We start from the raw sequence: 18,795 nt of genomic DNA on the forward strand, positions 1-18,795 counted from the left end.
CGCTCATAGAACTGTCTTTATTTTGCTTTTAAATACAACTTTCACCCAGGACTACTAAAACTTAAAATTGTAGCATTGTACACTGAGCTGATAAAAAAAAGAAAATCATTGAAAATTACAACACATGATTTAAAAAAATAATTAAAAAAAAGCACAAAAAAGTATCCAGGTATCCTGGCATTCATTCATGAGAAACCTATAAAATGGTACAAGCCAAAATAACACTGGAGCCCTTTGGATAAACACAATGCTCCAGTCTCGCATTCTTTGTTTTTTCTGTATTTTGGTTTATTCAGCACCTACAAAATGAAGAATTAAAGAATGATTTGTAACATTCTAATACGTTTCTGACTATTGCTCTTAATCATGTTTTTGAGAGAATCACAGCTCTATTTGGGATGAAGAACAGCAAGTTGAGACTATAAGTTTTTTGTTTAACTTTGATGCAAAGATTACCTCAGTGAACCTATAGTATGATGGGTTTCTGTCCTTCTATAAAGCATTGCACAGTCACATTATTTACATACTCAGTATAATACAGCGCACTTGTATTCCTCTCAGTAGCTTGTAGGATACTTTGGATACAGTGCCCTCTCTCTATTGCAGATTCAGCCTCTTCCTCCTTCCCTGGGTTTCTGTGATGAATCTGTCATTGTCGGACCAGGTTATGGTGTCTTTAGCAGTAAGGTGGTTCTGAAATACAAGATTTGAGGCCTCTGTGCACAATCGGAAATGAAAAGTGCACCTTGGGTTGGCTGTCATTTAGAGATCAGGGTGTTGTAGCTGTGACAGATATCACAGTTTTTAGAGCGCTGAAGTAGGCACAAGGTAGATTTTTTTTTTTTTTTTTAAGGTAGCAGGTAGACATGGAGCAGGTGGAGTGACTTGTGACTATGGCTTCATGTTGCATACCACATCTACCTGCAACAATGTGCAAAGGATTTCGAGAATAAACAAAACAAGTGGATGAAAATCAAGTTGGACAGTACGCTGCTTTGGGTCACCGTTAACATTGTAGCAAGCAAAACAGGACCACAAGATATTCAGCCTACCTTTTGTTTTGTAACACCAGGTGGACTGGGCCTCACATATTCTTGAGGGCTTATAAGGTGATGTGACAGACGAATAATTTCATCCGCTGTTTTATGACCGATGAAGTGGACATTGTCGACTTATTATTTTTTTTTAAGATATGCAAAATGTCTTCGCTATAGTACCTCCAGGCAGCAAGCACTATTGTCAGTCAAGAGAAAGGAACAGGGTGACCACAACACCTGCTTTAGATTTTGTGACATTTCAATCTAATAAGTCTCCTCACTACTCAAGGCTTGATCTTATAAATATTCTGGAAAGAATCTCTCCTGCTTCCGGATTTGCTTTAGCAGAGCGCTGTGCAAGGTCACTGGTTTGAATCCAGCAGGGGGCAGGAGTGGGAGCGGATTTCGTTGTGTTTCTGGATCGCCTGGTCCAGGTCCAGAGTTTGTCTGTTCACTGTGACCTTCATACAGCCGCTGTAGGGCGCCGACACCAGTGTGGAAACCAGGGGAACATCTGAGGAAGAAGTAACAACACTCAAAGTGTAAGTGAACCTTTAATGTCCTTGTCCACATGACATGCAGACTGATATTTTTAAAAGACTGGCATCCACAGGCGTTATGAAAAAATGTGACCTTGGTGAACATTTTCAATAACCGTTTATGTATATCCCTTTTTTGACTTGTGTCCTGTGGAATATCACAGTGTGTTTTTAATACTGAAATATTCAGTAATAACGCCAATATTTAGATGAGTAAAATTGCGATAACCGATTAAGATGCCGATTAATTCATTAATTTTTGGAGAAATATCTGATTGGCTGAAAGTATGCAAGGTCAGGGGTTGGGAATGTTAAAATTACATACAGTATAAATAAAACACTATTTTAACCTGCAAAGGCAGCACAGTGAGAAAGTGGTTAGCACATCCACCTCACAGTTCTGAAATTGGGGTTCGAATCTTGGCTCCAGCCTTCCTGTGTGGAGTTTGCATGATGCCCCTGGTACTGATACATTGGTTTTCTTATGCCACGTTCTAAAAACATGCATGTTAGGTTCATTGAAGACCCTGAATTGTGCGCAGGTGTGGATGCACTATATTACCAAAAGTATTCGCTCATCTGCCCTGACTCAGATATGAATTTAGGTGACATCCCATTCTTAATCCGTAGGGTTTAATATGACATCGGTCCACCCGAGACAGTTAGAACATTTTAAACTCTTCTGGGAACTGTTTTCCACAAGGTTTAGGAGTGTGTTTATGGGATTTTTTGACCATTCTTCCAGAAGCTCATTTGTGAGGTCACACACTAATGTTGGACAAGAAGGCCTGGCTCTCAGTCTCCGCTCCAATTCAATTCATCCCAAAGGTTCACTCTGTGCAGGCCAGTAGAGTCCATCCACACCGGACACTGTCATCCATGTCTTTGTGGACCTTGCTCTGTGCACTGGTGCACAGTCATGCTGGAAGAGGACAGGGCCAGCTCCTAAAGGTTCCCACAAAGTTGGGAGCATGGAATTGTCCAAAATCTCTTGGTATGTTGAAGCATTCAGAGTTCTTTTTACTGGAACTAAGGCGCAAAGCCCAGCTCCTGGAAAACAACCCCACACCATAATCCCCTCCACCAATCTCTACACTTGCCACAATGCAGTCAGACAAGTACCATTCTCCAAACCCAGACTTGTCCATCAGATTGCCAGATGGAGAAGCGTGATTCGTCACTCCAGGGAACACATCTCCACTGCTCTGGAGTCCAGTGGCGGCGTGCTTTACACCACTGCGTCCGATGCTTTGCATTGCACTTGGTGATGTATGTCTCGGATGCAGCGGCCAAGGAAACACATTCCATGAAGCTCACTGCGCTCTGCTCTTGAGCTAATCTGAAGGCCACATGAAGTTTGGAGGTATGTACCAATTGTCCATCCATTTCCTTTACCGCTTATCCACATTAGGGTCGTGGTGTACCAATTGTCTGGAATTCACTGAGCTCCTGAGAGCGACCCATTCTTTCACAAATGTTTTTAAAAATAGTCTGCATGCCTAGGTGCTTGATTTCATACACCTGTGGCCATGGAAGTGATTGGAACACCTGATTCTGATTATTTGGATGGGTGAGCGAATACTTTTGGCAATACAATGTATGCCCTGTGATTGGCTACTGACAAGTTCAGGGTGCGACCTGCTTCTCACCCAGTCAGATGGAATAGTCTCTGGCTTACCCACGACTAACGATGCTAACAAAAGGACAAAAAAAAGGGATTGATGGATAACACTGCATGTCTGCCTCTTTTAATACCTAAAAAGAACCACCAATACTGCCTAAACTCCTTCATCCCAAGATTGTTATCTTGAGCGTGATGTTTAACTCCTCCTTTACGCAAACAAGCATTCCTACTCATGACTCATGTATTATGCTCACCAGGGAGGCCTCCAATGAAGGTGCTGGACGAAGAAAGAAGGTCGACCTCTGCATCTTCGCTACGTCCAGGCACCCCGTCGACAAAGAGCTGGGTGCGGTTGCCTGAGATCTTCACTTCGATTTCATGACTCTCGCCATCACAGAGGGGCGCTGGTGAGCTGGCAAGGATCATGCCTCGTGCTGTTACCAGAACAAACTAAAAACACAGTTTATTCTCTGATTAAAACATTCATAAGACATTCAAAAATGGTTTGCCATTCACTTCACTTGTACTTACGTCTCTCCACTCATCGGTACCAGGGTGATAGTCAGCCAGAGAGATGGAGAGAGGGACAGTATCTTCATGAACGAGAGCGAAGAGCACCCCGATAGCAGTAGTTGGATAAAGAGTTAACTGGACACTCAGGTTCTGTGACTCTAAGCATGAACAAAACAAGGCTTGATAAACAAACATTTTAAACATTTACAGTGTACACACTCACCACACACACTGCGCACCATAACTGATGTTGAAGAGAGCAAAGCCTGTGCCAGGGAAATACGCTCCCGGATTCTCTGTGCTAAAACACTGAATATTTTCATTTGTCATTATGCTTTCTTGCATCGACCGGTCTTCTCCAGTCATCCAGCGCCACTCTTTCATACAGCCGTCCAGACGAGGGTTCACCTATAAGCAACAGCAGAGGTCGAGTTGAACAGGCAGCGCTTTAATGAAGAAACGGTAGAAAAAAAGCAAGACCTTGCTAACGAGGCTGCTTTCCTTAAAAGGGACTCCTCCCACAGTCAGGTTGAGCTCATGCATGTCTTTCTTCAGTGTGAACAGATCACCGTTCACCGCAATCTTCATGACTGCCTCCCTGTCAATCTTGATGACAAGACTCCGCCCCTGCTCTTCTACCGAAATCTGGTTAGGAAACAGTAAACACAGCAGGCAGTTCCAATCGGAACTGAGCGACACAGCAGACGAGTCCACTTGGGATCAAAAGGACCAACCTTCCTCCACTGGCCATCGTTGACGACGGGTCCGCTGCTGGTGACCCTGCTGACCATGCCGTACTTCAGCTGCAGCTCCAGTTTGCCGTGATGAATTGCGAGCACTATCCAGGAGCTGTTCAGGTGACCTCCGGCAAAGAAGATCACCCCCTCTGAGTCGTAGGTGCGGAAATCAAACTCTGCAGAAAAACTACAACCGCAAGGGTAGGGAGTGCGAGCATGAAAATTAAGAATAAATAAAAGTGAAGAGTTGGAAGAAACAGAAACACAGAGATGGAAGAAACAGAAAACACAGTACATTGCTTATCAGTATATATATATATATATATATATATATATATATATATATCAGTAATTGATAAATTCCACTTTCATACCTGTTAATGATGTTTCACTGTGTACAGTCCCTACCTTACCAATTCATAAAATCTTTTTCAAAAATCTCAGAAATAATTGTCTCTGATGAGCTCATTTCTAATCCTATCCAACCTGGTCACTCCTAGAGAGAACCTCAACATCTTCTTTTCCGCCACCTGCAGCTCTGCTTCCTGTTGTCTCTTCAGTGCAACTGTCTCTACTCTGTACATCATGGCTGGCACTGTCTTATAAACTTCATCCAAGCAGATACTCTTCTGTCATACAACAAAACACCTTCCTCCACCCGTTCCAACCTGCTTGGACCGGTTTCTTCACTTCCTTACCACACTCACCATTGCTCTGGACCATTGACCCCAAGTATCTTAAGTCATTTACCCTCATTATCTCTTCTCCCAGTAGCCTCACTCTTGCCCCTCCACATCTCTCATTTATGCACATATGTATATTCTGTGTTCGGGTAATCTTCATTCCTCACCTTTCTAATTGTTCCTCCACCTGCTCCCTGCTTTCACTGCAGATCACAATGTCATCTGCGAACATGATGGTCCACGGGGATTCCAGTATAATCTCCTTTTTCAGCCTAACCATTACCACTGCAAACAGGAATGGGCTCAGGGCTGATCCCTGATGCAGTCCCACATCCACCATAAACTCCTCTGTCACACCTACAGCACAGCTCGCCACTTTTTTGCTGCCCTCATACATGTCCTGTACTATTCCTCTCTGGGTACTCTGTCATAGGCTTTCTCTAGATTTACAAAGACACAATGTAGCTCCTTCTGACATTCTCTGTACCTTTCCATCAACAACCTCAAGGGAAATAATGCATCTGTGGTATTACCTTCTAGGCATAAAACCATACTGTTGCTCGCAAATACTCACTTCTGTCCTGACTCTAGCCTCCACTACTCTTTCCCATAACTTCATTGTGTGGCTCATGAACTTTATTCCTCTATAGGTCCCATAGGTCTGCACATCACCCTTGTTCCTAAAAATGGGCACCAGCACACTTTTCCTCAATTCCTCAGGCATCTTCTCACCTGCTAGAATTCTGTTGAACAAGCTAGTCAAAAACTCCACAGCCACCTCTTCTAGATGCTTCCATACCCCCCCCCCCCCTTACTAATCATTGCTACTTCCTGGTCCACCACACTTGCCACTTCTACTTTTCCTTCTCTTTCATTTTCCTCATTCCTCCACTCCTCAAAGTATTTTTTCCATATATCCAGCACATCACTGGCTCCTGTTATGACAAAATAGTCCATATTCTTTTATTATATTATTGCATAGTTTGTGTAATTTTTAAATTTTTTTTTTTTACTTCAAGTTCTTTGTTCTTGTATGACTTTTTCAAATGTACCTAGTAGCTAAATTGTTTTTTTCCTCCCCTCTCAGTGGCTTATACAAGGCTCCCTTTTCTCTCAAGGAGAAGATAACTGTGTGAATAGGCCTTTCTTCCTTGTCTCCCTCCCATTTCCTTTAACTGTGTGTTGCTCTTCCATGTTCCTTCGAGTCAGAAAGAGGAGCGAAGCAACTGGAAGCTTTCTGTCTGTCTCTCTCTCCTTGCAAAGATTTCATTAAAAGTGACAAAAACAAGATTGTCTCCTGATTTAATTCCAAAACAAACTTGGTGTTAGAAATGGGATCTCAGGACTTTCTTTGCCCCAAAACGCACCAAAAATTTTGAATTTCGAAGACGTTCGAATATTATAGAAGGAGAAGCGCTTCCGATAACAGATGAAATGGGCAGTGGCGAGAGCAAAAAAAGAGTAAAGCCAACGACGTTTCTAAAGACGACCTTACATTTTTACAATACTCTAGCCTCAGTATTTGTTTAACTTTACAACAGGAAGAGGGAAAAAATACCGGCAAAAATAGACCGATAATTTTTATGTTTATTTGAATGTCATAGATGTTGTAAACTGCTAATGTGTAAAGACAAAAAAATGCAAAAACAAACAACAAAAGGGCTAATATCGGCCGATTAAATCCGCCATGGAACTAGTATTTTCCCTGTAAATAAAGCCATGGTGAGAGATTTTTCTCATCCTTTTAAATGTGAAGGAGACAAAGGAAAAGGTCCATCCAAACAATTTCTCACCCAGTGTTAATCCTTCGGCGGAAGCGCAGCCTCATCACCGGCAAGCCGTTGAACATGCGACCCAGATAGAGAGAGCGAGAGTTCCTCTTTAGAGCCGTTGTGATACAAGGAGTTATAGCCTGCAGGAAAACAACCATGGTGTCACTCATGCGAGTTAAGGACAAGCTACAACACGCATCATTGTTTGATGTGTTTCACTGAACAAGAAGAACGTTTATAGGACTAAGGGCTGATTGAGCTCAAATCAAAACACTCATTATTTATATTTCACCTTACAGCTCCTGAGGTCCTGTTCCAGCTTCATGCCCTGACGACCGTCACACAAACAGCGGAAACTCCCCTGAGTGTTGACACATTCTTCCGCACACACACTTGCCTCACACTCGTCTACATCTGGGAGGTGATAACGAAAGGGGAGAGGAGAGCTGCAAATGATGACTGGTGCACAAATGGTTACAAGTGAAGTAAATGCAGGATTCAATCAAAACATGAACTCTGAAAGGATCTAAAAAAAAACATCGGAACTGGCTTCCTGTCAGCCTATTGAGGAATGTAAACAACACTCGAATCAAGTGGGATTTGACGTTAACTGAGCCATTATCGTTCGACCCCACACGAATAACCTTATATGGCCATGACTTGTGGCTATAATAAAACTCTAATAATTCTCGAGAGAGACACTGAGGTTATGTAAAGTCTGCTTACACACAGAAAAGCAAAATACTAAAGAATAATGTGGGCACTATTTCTTATACTTTCATGTGTTATGGCAAAATGACAAAATATAGTCTATATACTTTTATTATATTATCCCATAGTTTTGTGTGTGATGATTTGATGACTTCAACAGTCCTATGTGGCAGCACGGTGGTTAGTCTGGTTAGAGCGTCAGCCTCACAGTTCTGAGGACCCGGGTTCAATCAATTAACAGGACAGCAAAATAAAAATGACCTGTTACCTACTTAAAAAGTATTTCTCCCAATTTTTGAGCATTCCTTTGCTGAACTCAAAACACAGCTGCATCAACGCCTGCTGACATTGAAGCTGCATCAAACTTGTGTGTGTGTGCGTGTTATGCTTACCCACGCAACTCTTGCTCCCATTGTCAAAAACGTAGCCAGGGTCACACAGACATTCGTAGCCTCCTTGGTTATTCTCACAGTGAGCCGATCCGCACGCGTTAACAAGGTCTTTGCACTCGTCCACGTCTGAAAAAGGCAAACAATGTGGACAGTTAGGAAACTTAGATCAAAGGAAACAATCAACAGCGGCAGTGTTTGTGATTAATATAACTCAAGAGCAATTTGTACACATTTGTGTCTTGTTGCTCACCAACGCACATGTGGTGTCCCCGCAACATGAAACCTGGCTGACAGGAGCAGTGGTAACTCCCCATCGTGTTGCTGCACTCGTGGTCACATCCTCCGTTCCTATTGCTGCACTCGTCAACATCTGCCAGAAAGTGGAGGGCGATATGTTGGGAGGCGTTGAGAGTATGGTTTGTGTGAACACAGCAAAAATAGTGTTTTGAATTACTTTTGGCTCGTGCAAGTAACACAGGTTCACGTAGTCAAATGTTACATTTCTAACTCCGGTCTTTTTCTCAGAAAGTAATAAATACTGTTTTAGTGTTAGGGACTTCAGTCTTCTCCAGTGGAAAAGACTCAAGTAGACAGAATTCTCCTTGATTTCCACTCTCGGTAAGGTGGTAAGATGAGTCACGGTGGAAAAGTGTGAATTGGGTGGCTGTGAAGCATATTCCCCTCCACCTCAAAGTGTGCACATTTTCCAGTTAGTGCTTTGACATTTTATCTTGTATTTCCACATATAAAAGTGGATGCGTTTATGCTCATCTTATTCTTGGGAGACAGCATCCTTCCTCTCTCATTACACGCTATAATGTGTGTTCATCTCTTAAGATTGTAGAAAATGAATGTCAACCTTGTTAAATTGCCAAATGAAAATCTGCCACTTGTTTATACTCCAACCTAATAATCATTTAATTGACTGAATAAAAATACTGTAAGTATATTTTTTACAAAATGAAGTCAAGATAGTTCTGTCAAGACTTTCTACTATTTGTTTCTTCTAGCTACAATTATCTATTAGTGATCAAAATTAGGTAGGAAGTAATAGAAAATTCCAAAAAATGTTGAGATTTTTTTCTCATGTTGAGCATGAGATTTTTGTGCAGATCAAGATAAAGGTGTTAAACTGCAGGAATTTTCAGATTTGTAAAATCTTTCCTTAATTTGTCAGTGAATAATGCAGAAATCTTAATGACATAATTAACACATAGGCAGGCGGTGAGTCTCTATAAATGTTAAATGGAATGCACTTATATAGCGGTTTATCTACACCATCACGGTGCCCAAAAAAAGTGTGTACTTTAGTACAGACACATACAGTGGGTACGTAAAGTACATCATTCCCAAAAAGACTCATGGCCATATTAGCTCAAAAGGGTGTTTCTACTAAATACTGAGCAAAGGGTCTGAATACTTATGGCTGTGTGATATTTCAGTTTTTCTTTTTTAATAAATCCGCAAAAATTTCAACAATTCAATTTTTTTCCGTCAATATGGGTGGGGTGCTGTGTGTACATGAATGAGGGGGAAAAAATTAACTTTTATGATTTTAGCAAATGGCTGCAATATAACAAAGAGGGAAAAATTTAATGGGGTCTAAATACTTTCCGTACCCACTATTAGGATTCTTTGAACCTGTCTGTGCTCCACTGAGTGCTAGTCCAGTTATTATAGTACTGTACTAGCAATTGTATTTGTTCATCTACAAATGTTTGTGTATTTTTTATATACAGTATATCAGGAACACAATCTAAAATGTGACTTTTCTTCAGAAATGGTGCTATATACATACAATTTAATCAGACTTGTTAAAAAGTTGTGACTGCAGCATAAGCTGTCATGTTTGTTATTAAAAATCTCCACATCAGAAATGGAACACAAAGATGAGATACAAAGTGAAAGTCTAAGTGAGGTTAAGCCAAGAGACAACTGCCACTAGACTAGGTCAAAGAGGTGACATCGTGTGACAATGCCAAACAATGTGCTAACCTAACACACACGCAAAAGGTTCAACATTAAATCTGTCATGGTGATGACAGTATACAGTACCTTTATCACAAAAGGCCTCTGTCCAACCTGAAAAACAGTGACAGAGGAAGGAACCCTTTTTGTCCTCGCAGCGCACGGTGCCTCTGGAGTTACAGGGCGAAGGGGAGCATTGATCTGGAATGTCTTGTTGTGGGAAAAACAAAACAGCAGACAACAAATTTGGTATGAGAGTGACACTGGACAGATCTTAGGTTGGGAACATCAGAAAATAAACATCTTAATGCTGGCTAAGCTCTCTTCCAAGAGATGTCCCTCTTCAGTTCTTCCCAGTAAGTGTGCTCTGTGGCTCATAAGATCATATGAGTATTCTGCTACAGGTTCTGTTCTTTGGGTTTAATATGTGTCAAAAACTTTGCTTCTTCTTGGTGCAGGGGAGTCTGTGCAAGTCTGTGCATGCCAGATTGAGATCAGAGTGAGAGTGTAGACACAGATGTCTGTACAAGTGCATGAATCCCACACAGTTTCTAAACAGTGGAATTGCAGTTAAAATCAGCAGTCTTGACATCAAATTTGAAAAATTACACTTGCTTGTTGGCAGTGGTCTCACCATAACAATAACACACACACAACTACCAGATGTCTTCAGCTACTGATCGTGAGTTGTTGTGCACTGTGCACAGTAGGTTGAATAAGAAGAGCCAAAGACCTGTTTCTTAATTTGATAATATATATAACGTGCCAATATACAGCCAAAAAGTATGCATGACATCATTTGACTGTTGACAAAGGAATGCTTAGCTCGGGAGTGATAATGAATCTATCGCCCACCATGCAAAAAAGCCAGAGGAGAAAAAAGAGATAAAGGTGGGAGTGCTGATATAAAACTGAGGAAAAAGGAGAGCTTTAGGTAGCACAATGCACAACAGCTGAGTCACGTCCCTTATCCCCAGCCATCACTCTAAGCTGGAGGATGTTGGCTTTATACTGATGCAGCAGAAATTTTGTACCCCACTCACATAAGACTTTATGCGCGTCATTTCTGATGAAGAAGGCATCTGAATAGTGACGGAGTGTGTGACGAAGGAAGGTCATTCACCAATGTCCAGCATCACTGCAGTGCATCATAGTCTGCAATGTTACTCATCCAAAACACACATGGCTCAACAGGAAGCAGAATCTACTTTAAAGTTCATTGGGTTGTTGCATTTCCTACTGCTGTATTCACTACTGCAGTGCAGTGCCCTGCATCCTCCCAATAAAACTAGGTGCCCCACTGAGGATGATGTGATATTTATTCATAGTAGCAAATCTGATTCGGAGGGACAAAGTAGGTCAAAGTAAAAACATACAGCAATACAACATCAAGTCGGCATGTAACCTACTGTGGACACATGTGATCAGATCATGTTTCTTCTTTGCTGAACCTCCAAACTTCTCCAAACAATCTGAGCAGCAGTGGAAAAGCAACAACAAGAGGTTAAGCACAAAACCGGATCAGTAGAGATGGACATCGTAGGGAGTGATGCCAAAATATCACTTACTTAAATACTTGGGAAAGAAGTAGTCCTAAAGGAGATAAAGACATGGAAATATTTAATTTTAGATGTACAGCATAACACTATAAACAGAACGCAGAAAAAAAAAAAAAAAAATAAAAAAAAAAAAAAAATGATGGCAATTATAATGAACATCAATTATTCACAGATTTTGGCTATTTGCGGTTGGGCCCGCTCTCTATCCCCCACAAATATATTACTTGTTTTTATACTTAAATTATATTGCCTTTCACTAGCTCAGGCTTTAAAAACTGTACATAACCCATAACCATAAAGAAATTAATGATGGTTGTTGATCAGTTATCAGTCATATTTAAAAATATATATATATTTCACAAATTCTGCCAGGGTATGTAAACTTGTGAGCACAACTGTACATATATATGCAGTCATACATACCCGTCATATTGGAATGAACGTGTAGGCTACACCTTTTTCATAACCTCTAGGTGGCAGTGGCATACTCAAATGAAAGTGTACACCTTTTTCATAACCTCTGGGTGGTGGTGGCATATTGGAATGAAAGTGTACACCTTTCTCATAACCTCTAGATGGCGGAATGCATTTATAAAATGTGAATGTTTTTTCCACTTTCCCCTATGTATAATGCGCACTATTGACTTTTGCATTATACACGAGAAATTATAATGACATTTGACACAATAGTTTCAAAAATTCTGCTTTTACAAGGATAATAGCGCAGCGTTACAGTGAGTTTACACATAGATGAAAATTCGATAACTTCAAAATCATGACTTGCTTTCTCCTCACAAAGCAAGGAGGCCACTCCTCGCCAGAGGCATCCTGAGAATTCTCTGCATTCCTGATAAGGAGCAGCGCAGCAGCACTGCCTCTTGGCTGCTGCTGTACACCCCCCCCCTTTCACAGATGTGTGCTGGAGACGCAGGTGAGCCTCTGCTGCAGTGTGACTTTGTTAAATGTCAGAAATCAGACATGTATAATGTGACACCAAACCTGATTACAAGACCAAAGTGGAGCACCTTGACTTGGTTTGGACTTTTATGAAAAAGTTAAATCTGGATTCTCAATCAGCTGTGGCATATTAATTATTGCTTTTGCTCCCACTCATTCCTGATAAAAGTGTGTGTGTGTGCGCGTGTGTGTGGCAGAGAACAACTCAATGGAATCACCTCTCTCTTTTTCTGTCTTTGCAGAGTCAGAGCTGCAGCAGGGCAAAATGCAGCATCATGCGCACGTTCATAATGAATAATGGACTTTGGAATGATACTGCAGTCTTTGTGTCCGACATTGTAGAAATCTACATAACTACTCAAATGTGGTGCAGCAGCAATAGTTATGCATTCACACTCTGACAGTGGGCCGCAATTTGACCTTCTCTTAAACTATTCTTCATCCATGCGGTCTCAGCTTCAAGGTCTCGCCCTCGTCACAAATAATCCCTGAGTCATTGTTTGCATCGTTCACCTTCTCAAAACACAAACAATAGGTACAATTGGCAGGGTGTGGGGGTGGGGGGGTAATATCACATGGCACAGTTGGCAGACCATGGGATCACGTAGACATGACCTACAAATTAAACGAATAATACACAACACATTATAAGCCAAATAAAGTGGCTTTTCTTTCATAAAAAATTTTTTTTTTTCAACAACCATTGTGATTTCGTATGTGTTATGAATAATATCGATAAGATGATTTCAAAAGATTTTCAGAAGTAAAAAAATAAAACGTGCCTGAGCTCACATTTTCTGGGTTATTAAAAGGTTTTGAGGTTGACTGTATGTGTATTCATATGGCTGGAAAGCTGATCTGCACACTCATGGATGCAGCATGAACACTAATCTGCTGTATGGCTTTGAGCGCATGCCATGTGATGCATTGTGTTTGTTGGTAAATAGAGTGCGAGGGAATGTATGCAGATTAGGGGCACATGACTGAGCAGAATGAAACACGTTTCTCAATCAAGATTTGTTCTAAAATAAGAAAATAAGTCAGGAGCTCCCCGATTAGATGTGTTTACGTGCATGTGTAGTGGCACACGTGAAACAAGCTGGTACCTTCCACGAATAAGAAAGCCAAACGAGCATTCAGCGGAAAAGTAAAATGTATTCCCCAAATGAGTTGATAAGAGAAAATGACACACACGTGACTGTGTGTTAGTGTGATACTGTATGAAAGTGAGTATGTGGACTGCAGCGTTTTTTTAAATGCTGCATGGCATAAACTAAGACTTAGTCATGCTGACTCAATGACCACCACAGAAACCAAAGAGAAGCGATATTGCAAAAAAAAAAAAAAACATGCCAATCGAATCCCATTCGAATATTATTAGGCTTGTCAGCACTGAAGAGAGCATCAACACCAGCAGCTCAGATTATGAATCATTCGTCACTATAAAACATGCGCAACTCAAGCCAGAATTCTTGAATAACAGAGTAGAATGCAGATTTGGGTCATGATTGCAGTTTTTACACTCCAAATACCCACTGGTCAAAACAGTAGAAAAAGCTGCAAAATCCAATACAAGAGCAAAAATGTGTGCTCAAAGAGTTACTTTAATAAACGACAAGGGACATGACACCACACTCTATTTTGCAATTCTACAGTACTGCAAACTACTATGTACTGTACAGCAATCAATTCCTCTCTAACCATGGTCAATCAAAGTTAAGCACCATTCTGTAAAATCAGCATATATGATAGTGCTCTTATACTGCTGATCTACCTCATGTTCTGGCCAGAAAATGCATTGTTTATAGTGAGTTGTGAGGACAGCAGTAGCACACTCAGGTCTCATATGGGAGCATTAACAACTCAGTTTTGAATAGTGATCACAACTTTAAGTTCACAGACTCACAGTCTCGGGGTCATTTTCAAACACTTCTCTGGCCTCCTCCTTGGAACACCTCTCTTCCACACACTCCCTCTCCAAGTGTCCTTGCTTAGTCTCCTCGAACACTTGATTAGCTCTTCGCTGTCTGCTCAGGAACTGGTTTGCCTTTTGGTGTGACAGGGAGACTGGACAAAACGAAACAAAAGATCAGAGTTGGCAAATGTACTCACACTCTGTACTTAAGTAAAAGTACAAATACTTGTGTAGATAATGACTGGTGAAAGTAGAAGTACTGATTCAACTCCTTTAGTAAAGGTTAAAAAAACAGACTGAAAAGGACTGAAACACAAAAAATAAAAATTTTAATGAATCTTTACCAGTGTCACTATCAACTATTTTTAGAATCTATTATTCCATTGATTAATCAGAGTAAAAAAAAATTTGCATTTAAGTTTACTGCTAAATCTTTTTTTTTCCCCAATTACTGTTAATGAACTGACTACTGTTATTTGGTATTGTTCACTGATTTAAAAAACAATAATAACAAATTAAGACACGAGAAGGTGATGTACTTGCCAACGTCTTTGAAACTGAAGAGCTACTTCTTGGGAACAGATTAATGCAAAGAACTAGTAGTTTGCGACACTTCTGAGGCTGCTTCAGGTTTAACTACGTCAATTACAGGTTATTCATACTACGGCTGCAAATAACTTATTCTTGTAATAGACTTAATTGAATTATTTTTTCCCATAAATTGATTATGATTCATTTTACAGGTTTGGTCAGTAATATCTCATAAAATGGGCAAAAATGTTGATCACTGGTTTCCAAAGTAAAAGATGTTTACAAATCTTATTTTGATTAAACACAAAGATAATCAGTCTGGTTTAATTCAGTGAATATTTAATGATGAGAGGCTGAAATGAGGTCTGTTACGAAATCCAGAAATACAGCCAGCATTTTCTTTCCATTTCTCTGTGCATCGAGTACATGAATTTACCACCAAAACCGCGTTTTCTCATCACTGTTTCGCGCAAGGTTATTAATACTTGTTCTTTTCAGATTACGTTGTTGTGATATCCCTTTACCACCTCGTTTTTTAAATTTTCAATTCAGTTGAGATTGTCTGTGGGTTTGACTAAGATGAAAATGTTCCTCGATTTCAGCGTAAAAAAAAAAGAGTAAAATAATCACACGCTCGTAGGATTTGTCCACGATAGAAAACTACATGTCTTTGATTCACTATTGTTATTGTTGTTTTCTGTAAACCTTGAATTAATTCCAGCGATGGAATTACTCTCGGTTTGACCCTAAAAATTAAATGGCTCAAGTGGACTCCATTGAAAAATCTCATAATGCCCTTTTTAGACATCACAGTTCCATCTCAACTATTAAGAAACATCAAGGCATTTTTCTACCAAAGAGTCAAGGTTTCAGTCACAAGTTACTTATTGATTTACATAGAAGGCAGAAAATTTTGGAAAATGATGAGACATACAAATCCTTATCCGATTTTTACAAACCTAGGGCTCATTTTATTCGTGTAACAATCCTCTATCCAATGATACAGTCTATTTGGATGTAAAGGTATTTTGAAAATTTTAGTAACATACAAAATCAGAGGATTTGGACAATTTTACTTTTAAACAATGGCTCTAAACCAGGGGTGTCAAACTCATTTTTGTCATGGGCCGCATTATAGTTACGGTTTCCCTCAGAGGGTTGTTATGACTGTGAAACCATATAAATGTTTAATCGCCTCATCATATTATTACATACACAAAAAATTCATGGATAACTAGTTTGGAAATCTGAAGTCAAGGTTAATAGTTTGTTCAACTATTGTTGAAGTTACTGTAAAAAGAGCTTTGGTATTTCTCAACGCTATTTATTAAAGATGACCATTTAAAATGTTGGTACAGATTTTAGTAAGAATCAAGGAAGTTTGCTTACACAGGCCACATAAAATGATGCGGCGGGCCAAATCTGGCCCCGGGCTTTGAGTTTGACACCAGTGACCTGAACGATGAATTGATTATCAAAATAGTTATTAATTTGATGATTAATTTGTTGTTAATCAATCGATTGTGACACCTCAAATTTTTACTGCCATTCACACAATACTATTAAATTCGATTTATTTTTTTTTAAACTGAATACAAGTCTCAATATTTTTTTTTATTTGAATAGTGCTCGTGCTGAGGGAAAAAAATTATCACCAGACTTTCCAAAAATGTAGTGACAATAGTAAGAAGTTGTCAAATATTTGTACAAGGTTACTTCCCACCACTGCAAAAGATAGTCTACCACAACACACGTAGGGAAAAAAAACACAAGGTCAGGTAGCGTGGAGGTGTCCTTGGAGCACGCTCGCATTTGTCTTCACAACACAAACCATGAGACACTAAGCACTTTACTTGACATGAAGCAGTGCAGCGTGCCAGTTAGCCACCTAGCATTCGAGTGTTTACTTACTACTACTAGGGGAGCAACGAGCGACCAGCAGGATTAGCAGCGCGGCCGACGGGAGCCACTTTGTCCGGCTTACACGCATCGTGTAGCCGCCCTGTCCACGCCGAACACCGTCAACTTTTGTCTTAAGTCTCTTGTCGCGGTGTAAATACGAACGTAATGACAGGTTAGCAGGACTTCAGGTACTTGTAAGTGACCGCTGGGGTGTGTTGGAGGCTAAACAGCCGTGTTCTCCCCCCGCATGTCTCTCACTGCTTAAGCCGCCGTCGTCCTCCTCTCGCTGCGGTTAGCTTGTCACCATTGCTGTCCGCACTTTTTGTCCTCTGGCTCCTCTCCTCCTCCTCCTCCTCGCACTTCTGTGTGTGTGTGTGTGTGTGTGTGTCTCGACGAGTTACTGCGAGGAGTGCAAGCGAGGCTGCATCACTTTGTCCGATGCAGACACGCACTTTTTCATCTCGCCTCCTCTTCAGAGCGTCAAAGGGGACGGCTTTGACGCATTGACCAAAAAGGCAACGTTTTTAAATTTGCGCCACAAGTTAATTGCCCTACGTGCGTTTGTTAGTTAAATGCGTATATTCTAAGGGTAAATTCACATAAAAAAGACATCTTTTATTTCACAATGAGATATATATAGCCAGAAAAGATTTATCTGCTTCATCTACTTAAAGTTTAAATCTATTAGTTACCCTGCCTAGTCCTTGGTTTATTAATGTGATTTAAAGAAAAAGAAATAAAAAAATCAAATCTTACAGCTTGTTAGAGGCTTACAAAACTGAAAGGAACACTTACAGGCCATTTCAGTTTTGATTTCCTTGGATTCACATAGTCACTTGCACAAGTTAATGACAAGGTAGTTATTCCAAAATTCAAATCTAGACAATGCTGACTTGTAGGCCGAGCATTGGGAACCTGGGACTTCAGTCAATCCAGTTCTTATTCAACCATTACCATTATTTTAAAAAACAAAACAAAAAACATTGGTACTATCCAAAAACAATATAACATCACAAAAGCGTGCCATTATGTGTGCAGTTCAGAGTCAATATAACAGGACAAACCATAAAACAAGGGCAGCACGCTTCTGGCACTGGCACAGTTCAGAAGTCGTAGGTTCAAATCTGGGCTCCGGCCTTCCTGTGTGGAGTTTGCCTCTTACCCAAAGTCAGCTGGGATAAGCTCCAGCACACCTGCAACCCTAGTGAGGATAAGCGGTGCAGAGAATGGAAGGATGGAACATTAAACAAATAAAAGACATCATACTCACCAGAGAGGCAGATTATTAAATGTATTCATATGTGCAGGTCACTGGTTTGAAGTTGGCTGGAACAACTTTAGCTCTGACCAACCAATCAAAGGATGGAAAAGTAATGACATCGAGGGCCAGTGCTCTGGCTCTATGAGAACTAATTTGACATTGAAGTGGTTAAAAAAGACAATCCCATTGGTAATACCTATAATCCTGTTTAGTTTGTTGCACTACTGATTCTGAGGCCCAAAACCTTAGAACAGTAACAGTTACTCTCTTACTCCCTCCCTTCCTTTACTGTTCTAAGGTTTTGGGGTTCAAATCGCTGCTGTGGCCTTCCTGTATGGAGCTTGCATGTTCTCCTCTGTTCTTGCATTGTTTTTTTCTGGGTACATTGAAGACTAAATTGTCAGTATGTTTGAATATGACTGTGAATACTTGTTTGTATAAATGTTCGCTACGATTGACTCACGACAAGTTTAGGGTGTTCCCTGCGTCTTTGTCTCTCTTACTTACTCTAAGTCAGCAGGTTCAGCTCACCCATGACCCTAATTAGGGCAAACGCTATAGAAAATGGATGAATGGTAAACCATCCATCCATCCATTTTCTGAGCCGCTTCTCCTCACTAGGGTCGCGGGCGTGCTGGATTCTATCCCAGCTATCATCGGGCAGGTTGAACTGGTTGCCAGCCAATCGCAAGGC

General features: G+C 40.5%; 1 protein-coding gene across 3 annotated transcripts; it reads right to left on the bottom strand.

Annotated features, from left to right (window-relative positions):
- Nucleotides 1-2: 2 nt before the first annotated feature.
- On the bottom strand, nt 3-17,313 carry gas6 (growth arrest-specific 6). 3 transcript variants are annotated; one of them, XM_061763102.1, is made up of 15 exons: nt 16,850-17,305; nt 14,399-14,559; nt 11,545-11,569; nt 11,386-11,448; nt 10,064-10,186; nt 8,259-8,378; nt 8,009-8,134; nt 7,198-7,319; nt 6,927-7,045; nt 4,448-4,637; nt 4,194-4,358; nt 3,953-4,121; nt 3,732-3,871; nt 3,455-3,650; nt 3-1,551 (listed from the first exon to the last, which is right to left on the bottom strand). In XM_061763102.1, the coding sequence occupies exons 1-15, from the start codon at nt 16,926-16,928 to the stop codon at nt 1,400-1,402; spliced, it is 1,950 nt and encodes a 649-aa protein (XP_061619086.1). In that variant the 5' UTR covers nt 16,929-17,305; the 3' UTR covers nt 3-1,399. The 3 variants fall into 3 exon arrangements, 2 of the variants coding, with proteins under 2 accessions (XP_061619086.1, XP_061619095.1); XR_009786695.1 differs by lacking the exon at nt 3-1,551 and having other exon boundaries at nt 3,511-3,650; nt 3,732-3,892; nt 3,937-4,121; nt 16,850-17,313; XM_061763111.1 differs by lacking the exons at nt 11,545-11,569; nt 14,399-14,559; nt 16,850-17,305 and adding an exon at nt 11,020-11,114 and having other exon boundaries at nt 11,386-11,422.
- Between the last annotated feature and the right edge of the window lie 1,482 nt (nt 17,314-18,795).

Source organism: Phyllopteryx taeniolatus, chromosome 2, assembly GCF_024500385.1.
Source record: "Phyllopteryx taeniolatus isolate TA_2022b chromosome 2, UOR_Ptae_1.2, whole genome shotgun sequence".
In the NCBI taxonomy this organism is placed as follows: Eukaryota; Metazoa; Chordata; class Actinopteri; order Syngnathiformes; family Syngnathidae; genus Phyllopteryx; species Phyllopteryx taeniolatus.